This window comes from Hirundo rustica, chromosome 25 (assembly GCF_015227805.2).
Source record: "Hirundo rustica isolate bHirRus1 chromosome 25, bHirRus1.pri.v3, whole genome shotgun sequence".
In the NCBI taxonomy this organism is placed as follows: domain Eukaryota; kingdom Metazoa; phylum Chordata; class Aves; order Passeriformes; family Hirundinidae; genus Hirundo; species Hirundo rustica.
The window spans coordinates 4,013,961-4,038,311 of record NC_053474.1 but is presented as its reverse complement, the minus strand read 5'-3'; the positions used below and the strand labels follow the sequence as shown (position 1 = coordinate 4,038,311).

The following is a 24,351-nucleotide window of genomic DNA, read 5'->3' as shown; positions in this document are numbered from 1 at the left end:
ACACAACTTTTCCACCGCTTTTCTCCCTTGCTCTTTTCAAAGGAACGCCACCAATTGGAAATCCAGCTTTTACCCTCTGCATCTGTGCTCTGGTAATTAAAACATTAGAGGAGAAAATGCCCTTTCCAGTTCTTACTCTGTGTATTTAAGATTCTCTGGCTAGTGAGTGATTTCTTTGAATTGCAACTCCTGTGTGATGGATTGCTCTGGGGAGAAGCTCATCAGCAATGCCATTGCCCAATTCCTGCCAGGAATGCTGGAAACTCTCAAGGAACAGCAGCAGCAAAACAGAAACCGAAGGCAGCAAATGTGGTTGGGGGAATGGAAAAGATAAGGTTGTCAATATTTAGCCACTTGCTTTTTTCCCCTCTGGGATGGTCCTTAAACCATCAGCAAGAGTGGAAAACGTTTCCCCTTCCGTTCTGGTGGGACAGAAAGGATGGGATACCTTCCTGCAGGGAAAAAAATGTTCTTAGGAAGTCCTACAAAAGTTTTTTTCTGTTGTGTGCTGACTGTAAAAAGTTCAGTCTTTAATTTATGCATGGGCAGAGGGAAAACTGGACTGGATGTCTATTAGCCAGAGCCATAAATCTCCAGCTGGAAGTGAGTGACAAGTGGGATGGGAAGGAAAAAGCTGGGTTTTGGCACATTGGAACAGAACTGCTTGGGCTGTGTCTGGGTCCCTCCAGCTCCCAGGTGGCACCAGAGGAGCTGCTGCCTTCTTGGTTTCCCTGAGAAAGCAGGGCAGTCCTCACCTGGAGATAAACCTCGTGTCCTTTTGAGGGGCTCACGAGGACCACGCTGTGCCCATGAGATGAGTCCAGGAAAACACCAATCCCAAATTTAACATCGTCTCTGCTGTCTGGAGATGCTGCTTTTGGTTCTTTAGGGTTGAAGTTCTGCAGGAGCTGGGTTTCAGGCAGCCTTTTGTTTCTCCCTGTTAAGCAGGGGTGGAACGTGGGGTCTGAATTCCCACTGTGGCTGTTCCTCAGCAGCTGAGCTGCTGCTGTGGGAACTTTGGGAAGAGCTGAGGCACCAGGGGTGGGTGGGGAGGGGAATATGAATCCTCTTCATCTCATGCTGTTCTGTGAGTGTGACCCCAGCTTCCCTCCCTGACATTAGCTGAATACACTGAGACCCTTTTAATGGAGCCCTGTGCTTAAAGCAGCACCCTGGGCTGGAACAGGAGGAGCTGCTTCTCCCAGGACTCAGCTCCTGTATGTATTTTACCACTTCCATGTCCTAATCAGACATGGATTCATCATGTATGAACACATGGGTGAGGGGGGTGGTTCCCACTCGTGGCACTTCCCTGCCTGAGCTCCCAGTGTTGTAACCCAGCAGTTCAGTCCTGCAGCTTGAGCACTGCTCAGGGCTCTTGCACATCAAGAAGAGCATCTCCAGGTTTGCCACCGTGTCCTTCTGGAGTGTTTCTGAGTTCTAAGTGACAGCTCAGTGAGTATTTACACACCGTGGGCATGAGTTCTCTGTAGTGAAAGGTAAAGGATGATGCATAATGACAGGTAAACTTAATAAAAGCTGCTTCAGAGTTTCTTAGCAAATATTTCTTTTTGCTTTAGGTGTTAAGAGTAAAATGGAGCTGGAGTCTTAATTTCTAATCATGTTCTTTTCATTTTTTACTGGGAGAAAAAAGGGACAAAAGTATGTAGGATCAAATAAGGGGATCAGTTAATTCTGTTAATAGGGTAAAGAAATATCTTTATGAGAGAGTGGAGATAGATTGTGTGTCTTAATTCCTATGAAAATCCTGTGAAAAATCGGTTTGTTTAAGTAACTCCAAAAAAACTGCTGCTCCATTACAGTTATTGGCATTTCATGTGATAACCAGCATGTCATTATTTCCTTAAGCCAGCTCTGGTAGTTGAAACTCTTTCAAGGACAAATTCAATTGCTATTAACTCTTTATTTTTTAAATTTTTTTAACTTGAGTAACTTCCTCTCTCTCCTGGATAATTAACATTAAGCCTAAACTGGTCTAATAAGCTTGGGGTTAGATGTGGGCAGTAGTTTTTGGGACCCCTGATGCAGCTGGTGGAGCAGAGCCTGCTCCTTGTCCTGGTTTTGTGGGTGCTTGGCCATGTGGGGAGCCAGAGGGGGATCAGAGGTGACTTTGTTTTGGTGGGATGTGATGGAGATTACTGGGACATGGCTGGGAGGAGGCTGAGGAAAAAAGTGGCCCTGACTTTCTGCCACTTAAGACTTTCCACCCTTAGACCTTCTGTGACTCCTCTCAAGGAAAAATTCTTGAAGCTGGGAGGGCTCTTCTCCCCCTGGGGAGGATGAATGGGTTCAAGAAGTACTTTCCTCCCCTCCACTCACTTGTGAAATTTCATTCAGGTTTGACTAAGAGAAACCCTGAAAATTACCATTTCCCTTCTGGTGTCAGCACGTCCTGGCGCCCTGCCTGTGAGCACCAGCAGGAATGTTTAAAAACCTGGGCCCAGCCCCAGCTCCAGCTCCAGCTGGGGGTCTGGGGATGGCTCTGCTCGGGGCAGGGGGCTGTACCTGCTCACCCTGCCCAGGCCAGGGGCTCCAGCAGGATGGACACGAGGCACAGGAGAGGGAGGGAGCTGCTCTGGAAATGGTCATTCTGGTTTGGGTTTCAGCGCTGAGTGTGATCATTCTGGTGAGGAGAACGCGCAGCGCGGGCTGTGCTGCCTGATGGATCTCGCTGTTGGTTCCTCTCCCGCGTTGTGTGTGTGGTGATGATGTTTTCCCTGTTGAGCAGAGGTCTGGAGGTGAGTTAGTAAGGTCACCAAGCCCCCCAGTCCTGCTCCAGGGCAGGATCAGCCACACCTGAGCACAGGTAGAGCTGCCTCCGTGTCTCAGTGCTTTGCTGCCCGCACCGTTGGACATCAGGGAGAATATTCCAGCTCAAATCATGACAATTGAGTGTCTCTTGTCCTGGTCTCTCCAGGTGTGGAGAGCAGAGACAAAAGTGCGCGGTAACCTGCCCTTAAACATGTGTCTGTCCCGTTTCTTTGAGAGAAAAGCTCTGATTATGTTGCAGAATGTCTCCCTTTGCATCCAGGTTACTGTGGGAATTGTGTTGGAGGGGTTGGACCGTCCTGCTTTGCCACCTGAACTCTGCCAGGGTCCTGGGCTCGCTGCTCTCTGTGGGATCCTTCCTGGAGGCTTGTTTGGAGTTTTGTACTTCATAACAGTCCGAGGGTGGATTTAAAGTCCAAATGACTGTAGGACTATGCACCCTGTGCGAGTTTAGGAGGAGAGTCTGGTACTCATTAACTCTGTGTAAATAATTAAACCAGTGCCAGGCTAGAGGTGGTCTCCCCTCAGCCCTGCTCCTTGTGAAAGGCTTTTAGCAAAAGTCCTTACCTCTGTGCAGGAGATCCAGTGAAACAGTGGAAACGCTGGGATTAGTTAAAACTTGATTTTCTTTTCTCTTTAAATTATCCTTGACTTTGGGGTTTTCATGGCTAATAAAGGAAAAGACTTCCCATTCAAGGCCAGTTTACTGAGTGTGATCACGTGTTCCAGAAACTGCTTTTTCTTATGTGCCCTGGCTGCACGTGTTGTCTCTGCAGTCCTGCCCTCGGACTGTGTGGGTGGGGGCATTATTATTTTAATATAAAAACCCCCAAACTCATTTACTTACTGTTCTGTGGGGCACTTGTGGTGATTACAGTGCTTTGGATCCCCTGGGAAGTACTTGGGACAGCTGCTGCATATGGCTAAGTTGAACTTTTTTTTTTTTTTTTAATTATATGTGGATAATTGGACAGTGTTTTGATAGGAGGCATTTAAGTATAGAAGTATCTCAGAGTGTTTCAGGTTATTGTGGCAGACCAGCGAGGCTTGAATGAGGAGTTTTCCATGTTTTAGAGCCTTTCCCTGGCTCTGCACCCTGCAGGTGGCAGAGAGGTGCTCTGAACTGTGGCTCAGAATCCAGGTTAATGCTCTCGCTGCTGCATCAGAATTTCTCTCTGGGCATGGGGTTACACCTAGAACAGTTTTCAGGGGATCACAGCTTGGAAGGGACCTCTGGAGATGTCCCAGTCCAAGCCCTGCCCAGGCTGGGTCACCGGGAGCAGGTGGCACAGGAACACGTCCAGGTGGGTTTGGGATGTCCCCACACAGGGAGACTCCAGCCCTCCCTGGGCAGCTGTTCCAGGGCTCTGCCACCCTCATGAAAGAAGTTCTTCTCATATTGAGGTGGAACTTGTGTTTTATTTTCTGACCACGGCTCTTTGTCCTGTCGCTGTCGCCCCTAAACAGGGTCTGGGACCATCCCCTTGACAATTTTCTCTGGTTTAAGGAAAAATCATCTTGATGGAAATGGGGTTGCCAGCAGCCTTTGGGGAGAATGTGGCTCCCCTGGAACAGGGCACACTGGTGGGGAAGGGACTTGCAGGGGGAGGGAGAGTGTTGGCATAAACCCCCTCTTTCTCAGGTCATGCACTGGAGGAGAAGCAAAAAGCCTGACTGGCTGCTGTGCAGGAGACACTGACAGACCAATCCTATCCCAAATTATCCTATCTGCCTGCACTTGAAAGACGTTTCTGAGCCCCTTCCCTGTCCTTCCTGCTCAGTTCACAGGCCGTGATGGCATTGCAAAAGCTGCTTTCCACATTAATTGTGATTGATTACCTTGCAATCTGGGACAAGATTTCCTTTGAAAAGCTATATGCTGATTTGGTGTCAGGAATTAAAATCAGATGAAGTGATTAGTGTTGTATGAAACATCCCAGAGCAATCGAGTGCTCCTTGGTTTTCAGCTGTGCTGTGGCCCTTAACCCTTCCCTGCCTTCTCCTTAGAGCAAGGTGCTAAATCTGCTGTCCCTGGGTGAGTAACTGAGCCGGGGTGTTGGGAACCCCGGAGTCGTGCTGGGAAGCCGGGAAAGCCAGGTGTAATGTGCCTGAGAGCCTGGATTTCCTGGCTGTAGTGATGACTGTGCGTGTGCTGGAAGTGCACTGTGCCAAAGCCACGGCGCTGCTCCCACGGAATGAGGGACAGGAATTAAGGAGAGCTTTGTACCTGAGCGCTCTGTAAATGGCAATAAACTGTTCAGAGGTGTCACTGCTGTCAAGGTACCGTCGTGTCTTATCCTCCTTTCCTCATATGAGTTGTCTTACAGTTTCTTGTTATACCTGTTCCTGGAACCGGTGGAGACTTTGCAGCGTTGGCTGTTCCTCCTGCCCCCATGGCATTGGCACACTTGGGAATTCTTGTATCCTCTCCCCAGCTGCCAGCACACGCTCCTCTCAACTCGCTAAGCAACTCCCCACGTTGTTCCTTCTGCCTGGAAAGAAATCTGGATTTTTCTGGATTGGAGATGAAATAAAAGCCCAAGGACAGAAGCGAGCGTGGGGCAACAGAACCAGGCTTCAAATATTACTCTAAGCAAGGCCTGGTGGGCTTTTTTTTTTAAAAAAAAGTTAGTATTTTTAAGTAACAAGGACCTTGTGTCACTCATGACGGCAGCCTTGGTTTGGTGAAGGCTCCAGGAGCGTCTTCCCTGCTGTCTGGAGCTGCCTTGGCTGCAGCTCCAAGTTTCTTGCCCACGTAGACTTTCCATCTCCCCCAGCCTCCTCTTCCCCAGGCAGGCACGACAGCCCTGCTTTGCTGGATGCAAATAGCTCCTTCGGGTGTAAATACTGGAGATTGGTTGTGGCTTTGCTGTAAAGTTACCGAGCCCATCCTCAGTAAATGCAGATGGTAACTTGTCATTACTGCAATTTGAAATATTTTTGGTTCCGTGGAGCTGAAGTGGAGGCTTGAAGGTTGAATTTTAAGGCTAAAATAAGAGAAGGCTCACTAAAATCCGCAAAAATAGCGCCCGAATTTGTCGGCCGCTGTAATGACGAGGGAAACAAAGTAACTTTTCTGTTTCCTATAAGTAAAACAAAGCTTTGCTACCTTGTTTTGTGTTGGATACAAAACTCAGCGGGTCAGGAGTGATGGGAGGGGGTTTGGGATTTCCAGAGTTGCTTCCTAAGGAGGTGAGAGCGGGGCTGATGCTGGTGTGCGGTGACAGCTCCTGTACCCGAGGTGTGTTTGAGGGACTCCTGGGATTATCAGTGGTGCTGATCCCACCCTCCTGGCTGGGCTGGGGCTGTTTGAGCTGCCTGGCCCATCTCACCCCGTCCCAGGGCCGTGAGCATCCATCCAGGTGCTGGGAGGCGCGAGTGTGATGGAGCACAGGCGGTTGTGTTGGCATAAACTGGGATTGCCAGTCTTCCACAGAGTCATCCCCAGGCTTCTTGGATGATTCTTATCTTCCAAAACACACGCTTTTGGATGAATTCAGTCATTCTGCAGGAGCAGGGGAGAGGCTGGGTAATGCTGAGCCATGGCTTGGAGCAGCTGCAGGCCCCGACACGCAGCTCCCGAGGAAGCTGTGGATAAAATGGAGCTCTGGGATGAGGCACCTCCGAGAGCTGCAGCTCTCCAAGGATCAGCGTGGCTGTGTCCTCCTCCCTCGAGGTGCTGTGTGTGGCAGGAGAGGTGGGGCTGTGGAGACCTGGGGTTGTTCAGAGCCCTGAGCTGATCCCGGAGGCTCCCCGGGAATGCCAGCCCGGCGTGGGAAGGGGTCACGGGAGTCTGCCTGTCCAGTTGAGTCTGTTCAGCCACTGTTTGTTCTGTGTAAAATGAGATGAATTTGCAAAGTGATGAGATATTCAAATACAGATGGAGCTTTCAGACACACAAGTGGGTAGAAACCTGTGCTGCTGCATTTTACAGATGAAGATTTATCGGGAAAGTGTTCTTAGAAGGGGACCCAGGAGGCTGTGCTGGAGGTGTCTTATCAACTCCAGAGTGTGCACCAGCACCCTGAGATTTCTGTGCAGAAAAGGCTTTTAGTGAATTGGTAAAACTACCTTTATTCTAGAAAGTAAACTCCATTGAGCCCTTGCATTGGCTCTTCCTTCAGACCTCCAGTTTTGGAAAGCATCGCTCGTGTTCGGTAGCAAAAGACATCTGTCCGTGAGATCAGCAGGGCTTGTTTTAAAGGAAACAGGGGTTACAGGGAATTAGCTGGATGACTGAAGTCTGCCACAGGTTGCAGTGTCTGAATGTATTTACGGGCATCTGGAGCCCTTTCAGGTTTTCAGCGCTGTTTGGAGCAAACATTTTGGGACTTGCTGGTGATGGGGAACAGCTGTTCTCGTGCTCCTTGGAGTGAGATCACTTGAGCAGGGGTGACACTGAGCGTAGTTCTGCTCTCCCACCCTAGCCCTTCCTCCTCCTGCTTTTTTTATGGCTTGCTGTTGGCCCGGGCCCATCGCTGTGGTATGACACGAGCTGAGTTGCTCCTTGCAGCGTGGAAGCCCCGGGCTGGAGCGGGAGCGCTGTAATGAGACTTTTCAGCGTCTTTTTGTTGTTGACTTGCCTCCAGTTCATTAGAGCAGAAGTAGGAGATTGGCTGAACTTAAAGCCTGATTTAATATTCAGGAAGGAAGTTTCTTTCCATCTTAAAAGGAGCAGCACCTCATTACAAGGATCACATGTTCCTTGGGATCATCTCCCATGGAGCTCAGGCGCCGTTTTCTTTACATCTTGGTGTTGCTTGGATTTTTGGGTGGAGTCAGCAGCGGCACTTGGGGAATCCTGGTGCGAGTTGGTTGAATAATGTGCTTGTAAAGTGAATTGAAGCCTGACAGTGAGGGATAGATAGCTTGTTAGCTAGTTCTTTGGATAGAAGGAAATTGTATTTTAAATGTAAGTTGAAATTATTGGGGAAATTATATAGAAATTGTATAGGGGTCGCACAGTGTGAATAACAAACTGCATCACCTGACCCCGACTGCCTGGGAAGTGCCTGAAATTTTCACTGGTCATCAACTCTTGTACAGTAATCATAATCCTTTGTTAATTTTGGCTACATTTAAATCAGTAAATGGTGTTTGTCAGTGTCCTGCCATGGTGTAAGTAGTTGAGATGGAGGGAAAGGGAACGAATCCTCTGGTTGTTGCTAATTCTCAGGCATTGGGGAATCCCTTGTGCTGTTCCCAGAGGGATGTGCTCTGAGCCTGTAGGAGAGGTGTCTGAGGAACCATCCTGGTGCTTGTTGCAGGCTTGGCACCTTCCCACCCTCCAGTTTTTAATAAAATAAAAAATAACACAGCTCTGCTGCTACTTGGGCGTGAACACTTGTGCTGCTGCCGGGTTATTTCCAGTGAGGCTTTGAGTGGTGACTCTCATTTCACTTCCCCGCCCCATCACTTTCTGCTGGTTGACTTCTTTCAGGAATGAGATGTTCCATAATGATACATCCTGTAATCAAAACTCTGGTCAGTTTTAATCAATTAGAAGAATATTAGTAAGAGCTGTGCTTTGGAAAGTCCTCTGAGATGTGTGGACCGGGCTCTTGCTGAGAAATGTTAATGGGTAATTACTGGATTGTGTTTAGCAGGGAGATACAGGTCACAGGATGGCTGCTGGGAGAAACTCACTCATCTTCCTTCCACTGTTACAGCCCAAGGTCTGGATATACAGCAGATCTCCCCAAAGCAAGTGGTGTAATAATAAATGGTCAAGGAGGAGATAAACATTGAGCAGGGCAGATTTTAGGTTTGCAGAAGCTCCAGATAGAAGCAGGTGGCTGATGCAATGCAGAAAGAGTCCTGTTCCCCTTCTGTGTGGATGTCGTGAGCTTGTTCTGAGGTTGGGATGCTAGCAGAGGTTTAGAGGAATAGAAAGTGTTTTGGGTCAAACTCTGACCTACTGGGAAAAGTCAGGAGAAAAACCAGGCTCTTTCTGGATGCAGAACTGAAACTGTGGAGCAGAGGTCATTTGTTTTGACAGCCAAACTTTAATCTGCATTGGCCATTGACAATGAGATGATGATCCATCACCTCCTGGTTATGTGTCCAAATCCAAGTTAGATTCTGGGATTTGTGGGGGTGAGGGAGGAGTTTTATTTTTCTGTAGCTTATGTAAAAATGGATTTGTCCTGCACGTTTCCAAGGGATGAGCATTTATAACCCTGTACTGTGTCCCAGAAGTCAGGTTTTGGCGCTCTGGGCTTATGGGTGTGAGTCAGAGCATCCCTCCTGCTTCCTGAACGGACTGGGGCTCCCAAAGTGATGGGGCTGCCCTGGGGGAAGGCAGGGAGAGTCCCTGGTGGAAGCTGGGCAGGCTCAGTGTCTGCCCTGCTTGTGCTGAAGGAAATTGATGGATTTCTCAAGTTTAAAAAGGGAGGGGAAAAGCAAAAAAGGAACTGTGCATTTCTGTGATGATAATCCTCAGAGAAACAGGCTCGTTGTTTAAACTGTGCCAGTGAGGTGGTGGATGCACATCACGGAGTGTTTATTACCATGGGTTTTCTAGGTGTTTTCTTTTGGGGCCATCTTCACGTCCTGCTGGAGGATCTTTATTTTAACTTCAGCTTCCCCTGAGCCTCTTCTGTCCCTCTTTAAAAGCAGAGTGCCATGGGAAGAGAGGCATCGGAGCGTGACCCGGGCTATAAAAGGCAGCGAGTTCAGGCCGGGGTGTTGACCTCAGCACAGCCAGTTGTACCTTAAATAGAGCAAATGAGAGTTCCCCACTGGAAGGTGAGCTGTGTTTGCTCCTGAATGAGGACACTTGTTGGTTTGTGATCATTCCTCCGGTTGTGGAGGAGTTGGAGTCGCCTTTTGGGGAGGTTTGGAAGACACAGATGGATGTGAGAGTGTCTGATGGGCAAGCACGAGTGACCAGCTCAAACTGGGGTTTGCTGGAGCCTCCTGTGTTGCCCCTTGGGTGCTGTTTGTGTCTTCCATCCCCCTTAGTTCTGTTTTGGTGATGTTGTGGATCAGCCACGGTTGTGTTGTCGCAGGAGAGGAGCTGCTGCTGTCAGCTGTGGAATCACCACAGCCCAGCCGGTTTTGGTGGATCCCCAGGGCTTCGTGCCAGCTTTGGGCAATGCCTCCCTGTGTTTCACATGTTCATGAGCCCTGTGCTTTGTGAGCTGGTACCATCACACCCAGCATCACACAGGAAGTGGGGTTTGTCTTGCTCTGGGCTTTGGTGGTCTCACAGTGCCCTTGGGATGTGGAAGAAGGGCAGGAGTTTGAGGGTTTAGGATGGGGGTTTAAAGGTGGGAAGTCGAATCCCCCATCCCTCTTCCACAAGCCCCACTTGCTTCACTCCAGTGAGATCCCTGGGGCTGCAGGCTGGGGAGGAGAGCGGTTTGTCCCTGAGCCTGTGGGATGTGTTAACCACCACTGGTGCTGCTCAGCATCATCCCAGCCCAACCACTTCCACCTCGCCCCGGTGGCCCCGTTCTCCGGGCAGACTGGGGTGGCCAGGGAGCAGCTGGCACCTCCCTCTGCGTTCTGCAGGCTCCTCTTTGTACCACTGCTCAGCAGCCAGACAATGGCTGGTGCTGCCGGGGTCCTTCCCATCTGTTCCCGGCCCTTTCTGGGATTCCCGGCTCGGGTCCAAGCCCTCGCAGGCAGCGGCTCGGTGGCCAGGGATCCCGAGCACAACCTTCCTGGCAGGAGTGGCGTGGCTTTGCTTTTATGCAGATTAGCCATGTGCTTCTCACTTGAAGGCGTTGCACAGGAAAAGACGTTTCCTGTGTTTGGTTCTGGGTGGGCGGCTCCGGCTCAGGGGCTGAGCTGGGCTCGGGAGAAGGATTACGGAGAGCGGCCCCCCCGTCCCCTTCCACCTCCAGCTACGTCACCACAACACAACCACACGCGCTCGTACTGTTGGTGTCATTCATTCAGTGCCAAGATTGCTTTAAAAAATTCCCTTGGCCCCAGTTCAAACAGGAGTACAGCTGGGATGTGTTAGATTTTAGGCAGTCTGCCCTCAATTTGAGATGAGTTATAAATAGCAGTGCCGACTTCCTTAACTACCACTCTCCGAGGTAAAATGCAGGTTAATGACTGTGGGAATCAATTAGGGCTTCTCTCGGTTAAACAGCCAGGAATGCTTTTTGTTATTTTTTTATCACCAAAAAAACGGACAACAAAGCTGGTCAGGAAAAGATTTCAAAGCCAAGGTGAGATCTTAGGGCTTTTTTCTTACTTTTTCAGCCTTCTTCTTCTTTGAGGGGGGTCGGTGGGGGCAGCTGAAGAAACCAGTTGTGGCCAACACCCACGTTTGCCAATAATTGAGTGACTCTGATATGAAACTGGAGAGTTCAGTAAATGACTCTCCTTTTTCTTCCTCTGGCCCAATAAAATACAAATACGTAATAAGGTAACGGGGAAAGTCAGAATTTCATTTTTCTGTACAGCTGTGGAGGGTTTGGCTCTCGCTTCCGAAGTGGGATTTGCCTCTTCCCTTTACTCATTTTCCTGACAGGACCAATAGCAAGTCCTCTCCAATTTAACCAAGCTATTCATTCAAGGGGCCAAATTTCTCTTCCACCGGACAAAATCTGAAAGGAATTGTTCATGGAATCCTCTTGTCTGCTTAAAGCTTTTTTTTGTTTCTTACGGAAAACACGGGTGTTGTTTGGAAGAAGAGCTGGTTTCACTGCGCTGCCTCATTATAGGGCCCTGACACCCTTCACATCACACAAAGTGATTTGAAGGGCTTTTGAACTCGGTAATTTTAAGCTCACTCTGGGCTTGCTGTTACAAACTCTTAGTCTAGAAATATCTTAAATTACCCCAAAAGCTCCGCAGTTTCTCTGGAGCACGGCTTATGGTCACTCTCTTTACACACCAAACCACACAACTTTGTTTTCGGGAGTTTGACTGGCGGCAGGACAACGTTTTGTCGAGTTTTGATACGTCCTGGTGTTACACAACAGCAGAGATAGTGGGATTGAGGGAGAATAGGAGCAATTTCTATGAATGCAAGGGAGGTGTAAGCAGGGGGTCTGGACTTCAGTGATCAAGGAGCAACACTTTCTCTCAATTATGTCTCTCTGTGGCAGGGCCTTTGCTTTTGAAGTGTAATCACAGTAATCTACTCCTGTGGTTTCCTATTGAAAGGATTTCCCATTTATCAGCCCAGAGAAGAATTTCCAGCCTTTTGCAGTCGGGGTTTGGTATTTCCGTGTTTCCCCTGACGTGTTCTCGCTTCCTCCCGGCGTGCCCATCTCGTGTGACACGGCTGTGCAGGGGGGCTGTGCAGCCTCTGCTCCTCCCAGCATCCTCACACCAGCCCTGGGATCCATCCCTGCATTTCAGCTTGGCTCTTTTCTTGAGGCACGTGGAGTTCGGCTCCCCAAAAAGGTTTTGGGGAGCAGATTCAAGGAAGCTTCCCGATGGCTGACTCTGAGCCAGAGCTACAATACCAAGAGCAGAGCAGTTATAGCCCCATCAGCGACAGAGATGTGTGCGATATTCTGAATTAATGGGATATTTTGAAGGAAGAAACAACACGTGGCAGCATTCGAGATGTACAGGGCAACCCCGGGGAGCAGAGATTAGCCTTGCTACGAGTCAGGAGTGTTTGTATGAAATAATTCCTTCATTAGGAAGGAATTATTTACATTTACATTTACATTCCTCCTGGTGATAGAATTTTATCCATAAGGCTGCAATCTAGATGCTCTCCGTGTTTGTTTTTAGCACCCTCTCTGTGCTAGGGCCTGGTGGAAGGGTGGCAGCTTTGTGTCCTCCTACGCTGAGCAGTCAAGGTGATGACTTGGTCACATCCTGGAAGGATGTTTGGGGTTTGTGTTTTGGGTTTTTTCTTTTGTCTATCTCCTTTTTTTTTTTCTTTTTTTAATTGCTGCATAAACAGTTCCAAATGTTTCTTGGAAGTTTTTTAGTAGTTGTCATGCTTCCTGCAGGAGTCATGGAAAAGTGAATCTTCACCTTGTTTTCTCCTCCCTGAAGAGATGGTTGGTCTTGTGGGTGACCACAGACAAGAAAATCAGTGCAGGGGTGGCAGCATGTGGTGTGAGTGTATTTAGAACAACAAAAAAAAATCCTTAAAAGGAATGTGGTTGAGAAGCTGCCCTTGGTAGAGGGCTGCAAAAGGGAGTTACAACCAGGAGGAAGCAAGTAACAAACGGAAAAGATGCTGAAATATTTAGTCAGTAACCCCGAAGTTGCATTTTGTCAGGTGGAAGGAAGGATGTAAGCGCTTGGGGATGGTGAGAGCAGGCTGAAGGCAAAAGCCAGGGGTCAGGAAAACTCCTGGTGGCCCCGTTTTTACATACCAAAGGGGATAATGTGGGCAGGGAGAAGATGTCAATAAGGAAAGGGGATACCCACAAGGCAAGACTTGGGAAGCATCAGGGACAATTGCTGGGAAGGTGTAAACACAATTTGCATCTTTTAGGGTGTATGGGAGCTCCACATGGGTGCTCCATTCAGGACTGAGGCCCTGCAGCTCTGAGGGTTCCACCAGAGCCTTCAAAGACCTCTTTTTTTCCTGTCCCCGTGAATGGAAGCTCCTTTTCCGAGCTGGCACAGACCCCTGTGGGTGCCTGGCGTGGGCTCCGGGCACGGCGTTCCCAGGGCAGGGATCGGGGGCTGCCTTGGAGTCTGCAGCCTCTGCCTGTGTTACTCCCCAGCAGCAGCATCTGTGATAGCTTGAACCTAAAACATGGAATCAAACTTGTCCAGGATTGGTTTGGTGTCAGTATGGCCGAGAATGGGAACATCCAGCCCAGCTGAGCGTGGGAGGGCATCCGAAATCCAAAATGCAGGGAGAGTCACCGCAGGGCCGTGGAACAGCTTCCACAGGATGGCAAATGCCCTGCTCGCTGAGGGGTTGGCTTTCCCGAGGCTGCCAGAGCTCCAGGAGCATCTGGGAAAGGCTCTCAGGCACAGGATGTGACTCTGGAGTGTCCTGTGCAGGGCTGAGAGCTGGGCTCTAGTGGGTCCCTTCCAACTTGGCAGATTCCATGGGTGCCCTGAGCTGGGCTAGAACAGAGCACCTGGACTTTGCTCTCCATCGATTTGTGCCATAGTGACACAAATTTCCTCCGAGCCAGCCGCCTCTCCCTTTTCCAGCAGCGGGGCTTTTCCTGCCGTGCCTGCTCCGTGCCGGCCTCTGGTGCCCCAGCAGAGCCCCACGAGCTGCCCGTGGTGTCCCTGCACTCGCTGCTGGCTCGGGGCTGAGCCTCCCTGGCAGCCACGCTGCACAGACAGCTGGGCACACAAATGTGTGCTGGGGCTCCAAGCTGTGCTGGCTGCTGGGGAAGGCTTTTCTCAAGTGCAGCATACTGCAAGAACTTTTTTTCTTTCCCACTCCCCCCAAGAGGGTGGATTCTGCACACATCAGTGAAATCCTGCTCCGTTCTCTGGGAGTCTGTGGGGTTTCCAGCCTGAGCTGTGTGTGGTGTTGGCTTGTGCAGACCTGTAGGGCCACTCCTCAAGCACCTGAGCTCAGCGAGAGAGGGTGGATCTGTACAAACACCACCCCAGGGGTGGCAGGAAGGGATGGTGTAATAGAGAGTCCATTGTCATGGTGATCTGTGGAAAACATCTAATTGGGATTAGTTAGGTCACCAGGAGCTCAGGGAAGGATTCCCATTCAGTCCAAGGAACCGGAGGTTAAGGACTGTGCTGGGATTCATTTAGAGGTCACCACGCCAGAACAGCCCTTGCTTTAGTGAGGGAATAACTGCCAAGGTGAAAAAGGCCTGTTTTGAGGTTTTATAGTGTTGAGGTTTATAGTGTTTTCAGGAAATTCGATTGACTATTCCTAAATCTTGGCTCCAGGCAGGGGAAGCACAGATGAGTCCAAGGAAAGTTGCATTTCTTCACTCATCTCATCGTCTCCGCTCTAAAGCTCAGGGACCTGACTTTTGAGGCTGACAAATTTTTTCACGTGCATCTGAATAAATTCGATTTAGAAACTCTTTATTCTCCAAAAGGCAGCAGACACAAAGCACATGTAAAAAAATACTCAAAAAATGAAGCTGCAGTCTTGAAGACTGTGGATGTCAGCAGCGCTGCCCGGTGTTACTACATCAATGTGCATTAATTGAAATGCATAAGTGTAAATTAACAGCCTGTAGTGTTTTGGGAGACCTTGTTATACGTGAAAGAAGCAGTGTTTCTTGTGAATATTTAAATTTTCAGCCTAAATTTACCTTGTCGTGGAATATCTGGACATTAAACTACTGCCTGCAATGGGGAAAAGCCACTTACACTGATAATTGATTTTTCTTGATGATCCTTCCCTCCTTCTTCCCTGTCTTGCCACGGGAGAGATGTCAGCATTAAATGACTTCTCACTGGGCTTGTTCTTGGTGGAACGGTGGGTTTGGAAAGGCAGCAGGAGTCCTGCCGTAATTCCAGACGTAACTTTGGGGTTTAGCACCTGGGGAGAGGCAGACGAGCCTCTCCTTGGCGCCGACCCGTCCGGGTTTTCTCCTGGGGTTTTTGGGAAGCTGCGGTGTTTAAAGGAACGATTCCTGGATGTGCCTCACGTGTCCTGCCTTGCCTTGCAGCCGTCGAGCCCGATGGATCAGATGGGGAAGATGAGGCCTCAGCCCTACGGAGGGAACAACCCCTACACGCAGCAGCAGGGGCCGCAGGCGGGGCCGCAGCAGGGCCACGGATACCCCGGGCAGCCCTACGGGCCGCAGGGCCCCCAGAGATACCCCATGGGAATGCAGAGCAGGACGCAGAGTACCATGGGCAGCATCTCATATGCACAACAGGTACGGCTTCCACAGCCTGGCACAGCTGGGCCGGGCAAAGAGACGCTGCCCTGACTCCCCCGGCCAGGCTGCATCGGTTATTTGGGTAAAATGGCATTTCTCCAGGCTGGGTTTTGTACCATACCTGCATCCAGGTGGGATCCATGCCCTGTGCAGTCCTTGCCTCCGAGAGAGGTGGTGGCAGAGCAGTGAATCCAGCAAGGGAAAAATAAATAGCAGAGGAGGGAGATCTTCTTTCTGCTGTGCTGTGTTAGAGACACAGCTGTTCTTTGCACAAGAAATGACTCCAGGTCAGTTTTGGCTCATTACATGATCCAAGTGGCGCCTGCTGGACTGTTTGCAGGATTCAAGAGGCAAATATTTTTTTTGTTGTTGGAGCAAGCAGTCTTTCCTTTCAATGTTACTTTTGTTGAAGCGTGGTCAGATAGGGATCCCTAAAAACTTAGCTACGATTGTTAAAACTTGGTTACTGCCGAGAATAATGTCACGCACGAGTGACTTCTGCTGTTGTCTGGGAGGTATCTAGGTGCAGCGGCATTTCCAATGCATTACTGCCCTGCGCAGGTTCCTGCATTTCTGCTTCTGAAGCAAAACCTGCCCGTGTGTGAGGAGAACCTTTGTGACCGATGCCACTTCCATCTCTCCCTCTGCAGATGCCTCCGTACGGGCAGCAGGGCCCCGGCGCGTACGGGCAGCAGAGCCAGACTCCCTACTACAACCAGCAGAGCCCTCACCCTCAGCAGCAGCAGCCTCCCTACTCGCAGCAGCCTCCGTCCCAGCCCGCGCACTCCCAGCCCTCGTACCAGCAGCAGCAGCAGCAGCAGGCTCAGCCCCCGGCCGGCGCGCAGCCGTCCTACTCGCAGCAGCCCTCGCAGCCGCCCCATCAGCAGCCCCCCAGCCCGTACCCGCAGCAGCCCTCGGCCCCGCAGCACCCCCAGGGCCAGCCCCCCTACTCGCAGCAGCAGTCGCAGTCGCCGTACCAGCAGCAGCAGGCGCAGCAGCCCGCGGGCTCGGCGCTGGCGCAGCCCTCCTCGTCGTACCCGCCGGCGCAGCCGCCGCAGCAGCCCTCGGCCTACTCCCAGCAGCGCTTCCCCCCGCCTCAGGTAGGCTTCCTCCTGCCCTGCTGCCTTCTCTCCAGGTGGCGTTTGAAACCCTCGGGGGCGAGCCGCCTGTCGCGTTGGTTAAAATTGGTTGAGTTGCGCGCGGCGAACTGGGTGGGACGGAATGGTCGGACTCGGGGGCTTCTCCTGTGGCTCGCTGATGGGGTAAAGCAGCAAAAGGAAAACTTGGCTTTGGGGAGGAGGAACAGAGTTGGCTGGGACCTTTCAGCAAATGCTGCAACGCATCTGGGGCAGCCTCTGAGAAGTGGAAGGGTTTAATTGATTCGCTTTGTTTGGATAATGAGGTACTTGGGGCGAGGGTGAGATGGTGAAGGTGAAGAAGCAGAGGGGTAGATCCAGGACAGCCTGTGATCTCCAGGAATGATGAGGAGAGTGGCTGTTCTGTCATGGCCCTGGGCCTGTGCTCCCAGCTCTGAGCAGCATTCGGGCAGGGTTTGTGTGTGCTGGCTTTCAGTCCTGGCTCTCACCTCCTGTTTTGGGCAAATGTCACCGAGGGGACGTAAATCTGCCATAATGTGAGAAATATCCCAGGGCGATTCCAACAGAGACTTTACTGTATTCCCAGTTGTGACTTCTGTTTTGTGTGTCTTGATGTTTCAGGAGTTATCTCAAGACTCATTTGGGTCCCAGGCATCCTCTGCTCCCTCAATGGCTTCCAGTAAAGGGCAAGAAGACATGAACTTGAATCTTCAGTCCAGACCTTCCAGCCTGCCGGTGAGTGGGGCCTGGGCCGAGGGCAATCAGGAGCACAGCAGGAGAAATGAGCACTGGTAGTATTCCACGTGGAAATGGGAACGATGGAGGCTGCCTGTGCTTTTTACTAAGTCATTAGCTTCTGGCTTCCCACTGGAGATTGAATGTAATTTACAAAAGTAATGGATTTGAGAGGGAAGCTTAACCCTGAGTGCTCTGGTCTGCAGGTTCTACCTAAAGCAGTTAACTCTGTGAGCTCTCTGCATGCAGTGTCTGAAGTACCTGACTGCTGTCGGACTAGACCCTGACCTCCAGGGAAAATCCTCATTTTTACCTTATTTTCCTGTTCCTTGGCCCACTGTGGCACTGGTGGTTGGCACTGGAGCACCACTGCCTTTCTGTCTCATTGGATTGCTGTGCTGCTGATTGAAGCTTCTCTGGTCCAGTCTGACTGAACAGTTGGTGAAAAATACGAATTGATTGGTTTCTGGAGTGAGGAAGAGTCCCATGTAACTCCTTCCCTGGCAGATGGAGAAGTACATTTTCCTTGATTTAGGATCTAAATGTGCAGTGACCAGCTGGGGATGAGGTTAGTGCCCAGTGTTCCAGCAGCAGTTGAATTTTGTGTTAAAACATCAAGGAAACAGAGAAGGGTTGAAAGCTTAGGTTAGCTTGCACAAGTTGGTCTGTGCCTCTGGCTTGGAAGAAAAGTTTGGAGCTGCTGAGTTTCAATTTTGCTGGTAACTTTTGTTCTAACCAGTAGGAAGTGAGTGAGCTTTTATTTTCTTTCTTTAGCCAGTGGCTAAGTCAGTGCTGGAAGCTGCAGCTGGATTGGCCAGAGGAGTGAGCTGTGTGTAGAACTGAGTTATTTTCGCTCCCAGCAATGAGAACAGCTTTGTTATGAGCCCCTTGAAATGATGCCTTCGGATCCTGGGTACAAATTGTCACCCAAAACATAAAGTGATTCTAGTTCTGACCACCTAATGGGAGTAGTTGTGGGTTCTTGCTTTTGCTTTTTCTTTCCTCTTTCCTTTTTTTTTTTTTTCCTTTTGGACCCTGATTACAAAGATTTAATTTGTTCTGAGGCCTGGGGGAAAAAAAAAAAATCTTTTTAAATAGCATGTTTCTTTCCACTCTGCCTCTCCACAAGTTCTTCCATGTGACCCATCTTCTGGCGAGGAGCACAGGAGAAGTGAAGCCACTGAAGTAATTGAAGAAATTGCTGTAGCTCAGAACGGTGGGAAGTCCTTTCAGAGGCACTGCTGATGGAGCCTTCCTGGATCCTACTGATCCCTCTGACTCGGATTATAGGAATTAGTAACGAGCCTTTGAGAAGTGGCTCCTTCTCAGCACCAAGTGGGAGTTTGTTTTATACCTTGTGGTTAAATATATTTGGCCCTTTTCAAGTTGTCCCTTCTCCTGAGTAGTCTAAGAAAAGAAATCCATCTCAGCTGCAGGAGTGGAGGAACCTAAAAACAAGGGAATACCTGGTTTTCCTGGCTTTACCACCAAATAATTTGCATTTGAGAATTTTAGCTTACCCAACCCTGGTGTATTTTTGGCCTTTCTCTTCCTTAGTAGGCATAAAATTTAAAAAGGAAAAGAGACTCACTTGTACGTCTTCCATAATTCCTTGCTGTCTCTTTGGGATCCTGTAGGACAAGAACAGCACCAGCTGAGAAAGGCTTCAGACAGGGATGCTGTGGGGTGTTGAAAGGCGGCATCTCTGGGATGCTGGCAGCCAAATCCTTGTTTCAGTGTGCAGTGATCAATCTCCTGCACGGAGTTTGGCCTGGGGATGCTCAGAAACAAAAGAGCTCCATGGAAGGGCACTATCAATTTCTTTTTATCTTCCTGATATTGCTCAATCTGTCTAGTTGAGAAAGTTTTATCCTGCTCGGGAGGATTCCCAGATCCCTGTTTTGCCATTAAGGATGACTTAGAGGAGCAGAGTTTGTTCGTGGGCTTTTAATTTTATTACGGAGTCCTGAGCCCTTTCCCAGGCCTGGTGGGTGCTGTGGAAAAGCTCACTGGGTATCCTGGAGTGGGGGCAAATCATGCCATGCATCATCTTTAATTAAACACAGATCAGCCCCAGCAGGAAAAGGAGGTTCCTGCTTTTTAGGTTCGTGGGAAGTGTTAAATTTATGTGCCCAGTGCCTTAACAAGTCCTTGGCCTTTACACATTGGTATTGTGCATCAGTGTTCACGTTGGAATTCTAAGCAATGAAGGGGGAATATTCCTTTGGCTGGTCCTTCACCCTTTCAGGAGGTGCTGATCTCCTGACGGGGACATTGCCAAGTTGTTCAGCTCCCCTGGCTTTTTTGGGATCAGCCTGAGGAATGTCCTGGGTGGGGCCTTCAGGATCCCTTCCCGGTCATGATTGTTGTGTCATTGACTAAACTTTCTCCTGAGCTAAGAGGGGCTCCCTGTGAGTGTCCTGGCTGCTCTCCCTTCCTGGAGCAGGCAAGCTGAGGAATTTCTCTGTAAAATTCACTGCTTCCCTAGGGAGTCTCCATCAGGATTGCAGCCAAACTAAACTTAGATTGCGATTGCACAGGAGAAGTGAGGTATAGTCTTCTGTGTCTGGGTGTAATAGAGGAAGAGTAATCCTTGGGATAGATCTGTTTCTCCCAGGAGGTTCCCTTGTTCTCCTTAGCAAAAAAAAAAATTCTTCCTGGAGAGTTGTATCCAGTTTATTCAGTGCCTTTAACCTCTGAGTCTTGGATTTTGAGGCTGAAGGAGTCAAACGTTTCCAGGTAATAACTTCTTTCTGTGTAGCCATGGCAGCTGCTGGTAGCAGCTCTGGGGGAAGCAGATTGGGGCATCCATTTGAGTTTGGATCGCAGATCAGCTCTGCTGCAGAGTTCTTTGCACTTTTAGGTTTGTTGGGAGGGATTTTCTCTCTCATGATGGAGCATGGCACAGGTTTTACCTTGCCCCAGTCTCTGTCTCATGGGCTGCTTTGAAGCAGTTCCTGATGTCTTTGGGATGGATGTGGAGCATCAGGCAGGGGTTCCCACCAGGCTGTTCATTCCTTCCCAGCCACAGAAGCTGGCATCTCTGGTGTTTGAGCTTCCCGGCTGGCCCCAATAGCCATTCATAAATCAGGGGGACAGATTCTGGCAGGGTTTTGGAGGTCCTGACACAGCAAGGTTATGTTTGAATTTTTGTGGCAGCAAAATGGGCAGTTGGGGCAAAAAATTTTGGAATTCCCACCCCAGAATGTCCTTAGTTTGGTCAGTGTACCGGTGAGCCTGAGGGAGAAACCTCCTCCCTGTCCTGGGCAATTTATTTTCATCTTGTTGTATAGTGGGAATAGTTTTAACCTCAGTGATTTGCTGTTTTGCACTATTGGGAAACTCTTTTGTTTAGTGATGTTTCTCTCTGGTTTATCTGTGAATTTTTATCTATGAATCTATGATCTGAAAAGTGTCCTATCAATGGCAGAAAGTATTTTAACCAACTGAAAATATTCCTGATCCATGGTTAATTTCTGGATGTGGGTTCTGACCTTAGGTCTTTGCAGTGTGGATTTAAGAAAATTAGATTTTGTTGAGTGGGGAGAGGAATGAGGCTGCAAGAGCTTTGGTGGAAAAACCTTGTAATTGAATGTCCCCAGCAGTTGTGGGGTGGTTTTGGTTTGATTATCTCTCCCTCAGTCAAGCAGTTACTGAGTTTGGACACTGGAGGTTGTCAGGAAGCTTGGATTTTCCATCCTTTCCAAATGGTCATTTCAGCTGCGCTGGGAGTGCTTGAAGTGGAATAAAGTTGAGCTCTGTCAGCTGTGTCCCCTGACCTGGAAATAATCAATGCAACAGGCTGAAATGCAGCAAAAAAACTGCCAGAGCTGCCGTGGAGGGAGGGAGGCAGCCTGTTTCCTTAAAATTTCAGTTTAAAAGTAGTCATTTTGACAACTTTTTCAGGGGGCAGGGAGAAAGAACCTTTTATAGTTGAATCTGCTGGTCACTTCAAACCTTTTTTTTTCTTTTTTTTTTTTCCTCTCCTTTTTTCCCTTTCCATATGGGACTTCCTGCTTCTGTTTGGTCTGTGTTTGGCCTTTTGAGCTTGTCTTATTGCTTGCCTTAGGAGAGGGATTAGCAGTGTGTGCATTTCAAAGCAGGGCAGCACAGTGGATATGCAGATGAAGGCAGCAGCACCCCGAGGCTTCCCCCAGGAGCACCTGAAGCTCTGGCAGTGCAGATCCTGCATTCCAGTTTGTGCCATCTGAAAGGTTTTTATCCCAATCTCTGGTGGTAGCGGAAGTTAAAAATGTATTTTTCCCCTGTTCAGTGCTCCTCTGCCCGAGATATTCTTGTTGCGTGGCTCTGCCCACCGTTTCTGCGTGGTTCCTTGAGAAGGCTGTGCCTTTTTTTCCCAAGTTTTTACATTTTGTTAACTGTGGAGAGCGTGTCCAGAGCCGCTCCGGTGACGCCTTTCCCGCTCGGCCCTGCCCCGGCGCTGCTTTGCTTTGTGTCCATGTGGCAATTCTGTGTCCTCAGAGCCCTTCCTCGGGTTTGGAGGGAGCTGATCCCCCCCTGTGCGGGGGGACAGCCCCCACCCCGGGGGCTCTGCACCCCGAGCATCCCTCGGGAGCCGCTGCAGGAGCCGCTGCGCTCGATGCCGGGCTCGTTTCCTGTTTCTATTCTGGTCCAGAGCGGCTCAGCTCAGCTTCCTGCCCGCGCCTGCCTCACATTCCCCAAAGCCCAGCCCTTCCCTCGCCTGGCGGCTCCGGGGCCGGACCCTGCCTGGGGCCGCGGCTCCCCGGCCCAGCACGGCCCGGTTCAGGCCCAGCCACGGCGGGGAGGCAGCTCAGTGCTGGAGGCTGCAGGGTCAGTCAGTGCTGGAGGCTGCAGGGTGGGTCAGTGCTGGAGGCTGCAGAGTGGTCAGTGCTGGAGGCTGCAGAGTGGTCAGTCAGTGCTGGAGGCTGCAGAGTGGTCAGTCAGTGCTGGAGGCTGCAGAGTGGTCAGTCAGTGCTGGAGGCTGCAGAGTGGTCAGTCAGTGCTGGAGGCTGCAGAGTGGTCAGTGCTGGAGGCTGCAGGGTGGTCAGTGCTGGAGGCTGCAGGGTGGTCAGTGCTGGAGGCTGCAGGGTCGGTCAGTGCTGGAGGCTGCAGGGTGGTCAGTGCTGGAGGCTGCAGGGTGGTCAGTGCTGGAGGCTGCAGAGTGGTCAGTGCTGGAGGCTGCAGAGTGGTCAGTGCTGGAGGCTGCAGGGTGGTCAGTGCTGGAGGCTGCAGAGTGGTCAGTGCTGGAGGCTGCAGGGTGATGGGTGCTGGAGCAGGGCATGGCTGCAGGGTGATGGGTGCTGGAGCAGGGCATGGCTGCAGGATGGCCAGTGGTGGAGCAGGGCACAGCTGCAGGGTGGTCAGTGCTGGAGCAGGGCATGGCTGCAGGGTGGCCAGTCCTGCTCTGGGTCCCCAGGCAGTGCTCTGTGCTCTCCCACGTGTGTCTCTGCGGAATCCAGAGCTGCTCCTGGCTTAGGGTGAGCCCCTGCTCACGAGCAGCTCGTGCTGCAGGCCAGGGAAATGAGGCTTTCACTTCCTTCTTGCTGCTGACTTGGCGTCACTGGACACCCTTTAAACGGTGTGGGAGCCTCTTGTGAGTCTGACGTTGGACGTTTGATCCTCTTCCCTTCGCACCCAAACTGAGCCCTGCCGCAGGGGGAACGCGCTGTGGTGTCACCTTCCTCTGCTGCTGCAGCAGGTGCAGGGATCTCTGAGGGTGTTTAACCCTGTGGTGCTTTAAACGCCACCACACCTGAGCTCTCGCTCCACAGGAATAATTTCCCTCTCACTGTGCTTCTGGCACGCTGGATTGACTTGTCTTGGAGACACGTGGGATCATAAATACCACAGGGAAAACTCTTCCACGTGGTGCCCACGTGTGGGGCATGGCAGGGGCCCAAGGCTTGGGATGGGTCACACCAGGATCCCCCATCAGTCCTGCTAACTGGAGGAGTTGTATGGTTGGTTTTTATTACAGTTTTGAGTCTGGAAAGTAGAAGCTTCTATTAAGGGAAAGAAAAAAAGGTTTAATTTCCTGAAATGACAAGAAGTGGCATCTCCAGGAACGGAGTGTCCTGGCGCCCTGACCCCGAGGGCAGCGCTGGCCCACATCAGCCTGGCCCGGGCCAGGTTTCCATGGATGTGTTACCTCTCCCTGTGCCTGCTCACTGCCCTGAGCCAGGACAGAGGAGCAGTTCCTTGATTCTCTCCAAACGTGTCTCCAGTCTCCCCATCCCACCCAGAGCAGCAGCCCCAGCACATCCGGACAGCTCGGGGTGGAAGTGCTTTCTCTGGAGATGCCCCGGTGCCAAGGGGCCATCCCTGCCCTCCCACAGGCACCAGGTGTTTGGGAAGGGGCTGCCAGCTTCCAGCTGTCTCTCAGAATCAGTGCAGGATCACAGAGTGGGCTGGGTTGGAAAGGACCCTAAAGATCATCCAGTTCCATCCCCCTGCCATGGGCTGGGACAACTTCCAGGGGAAGAACCGCTGGATTCACCACACTTGCAAATGCCTGAGACCTTAGAAATCTTCTTCTGCCCTAAAATCTTCCTCTTGCTTTTTCAGAAATTGATCCACTCACTGTTGATTGTTTCAGAAGCTGATGAGAATACTAAAAGCTGATTTACCTTAAAATCCAGAGTATTGCACGAACGGGGGCCTTTTAAATCTTGTAATAATTTCAGCCTCTTGCCTTTGCTGCTTCCCTTTGCCCACCCTGGCTGGGTGGTTGGCACGGTGGCACAGCCACATGCTGGGATGACTAAATGCTTTTGAGTCTCAGTGTGTGGACCGTGAGCCTGGAAAGCGCCTTCCAAGGAAGCTGGGGAATGGGGATATCCTCGTGTCTGGCAGTGGAAGGGGAACTTCCTGCCCTCCTCCATGATGCTGCGTGAGCTGGGGTTCGTCTTCAGACTTGGATGAGGAGACGTGAAAACCTGTGGAGGGAAAACAAAAGCTCTTGGAATAAATAGGTCTGTCAGCAA

General features: G+C 50.5%; 1 protein-coding gene across 2 annotated transcripts in view; it reads left to right on the top strand.

Moving 5' to 3' along the window:
* Positions 1–24,351, top strand: part of ARID1A (AT-rich interaction domain 1A) — a 54,472-nt gene that overhangs the window by 5,935 nt on the left and 24,186 nt on the right. For both annotated transcript variants that reach the window (XM_040086036.2, XM_040086037.2), the window contains exons 2-4: positions 15,339–15,551; positions 16,205–16,654; positions 17,273–17,386. In XM_040086036.2, coding sequence (XP_039941970.1) covers positions 15,339–15,551; positions 16,205–16,654; positions 17,273–17,386 — 777 coding nt within the window. The remainder of the gene's footprint in view (positions 1–15,338; positions 15,552–16,204; positions 16,655–17,272; positions 17,387–24,351) is intronic.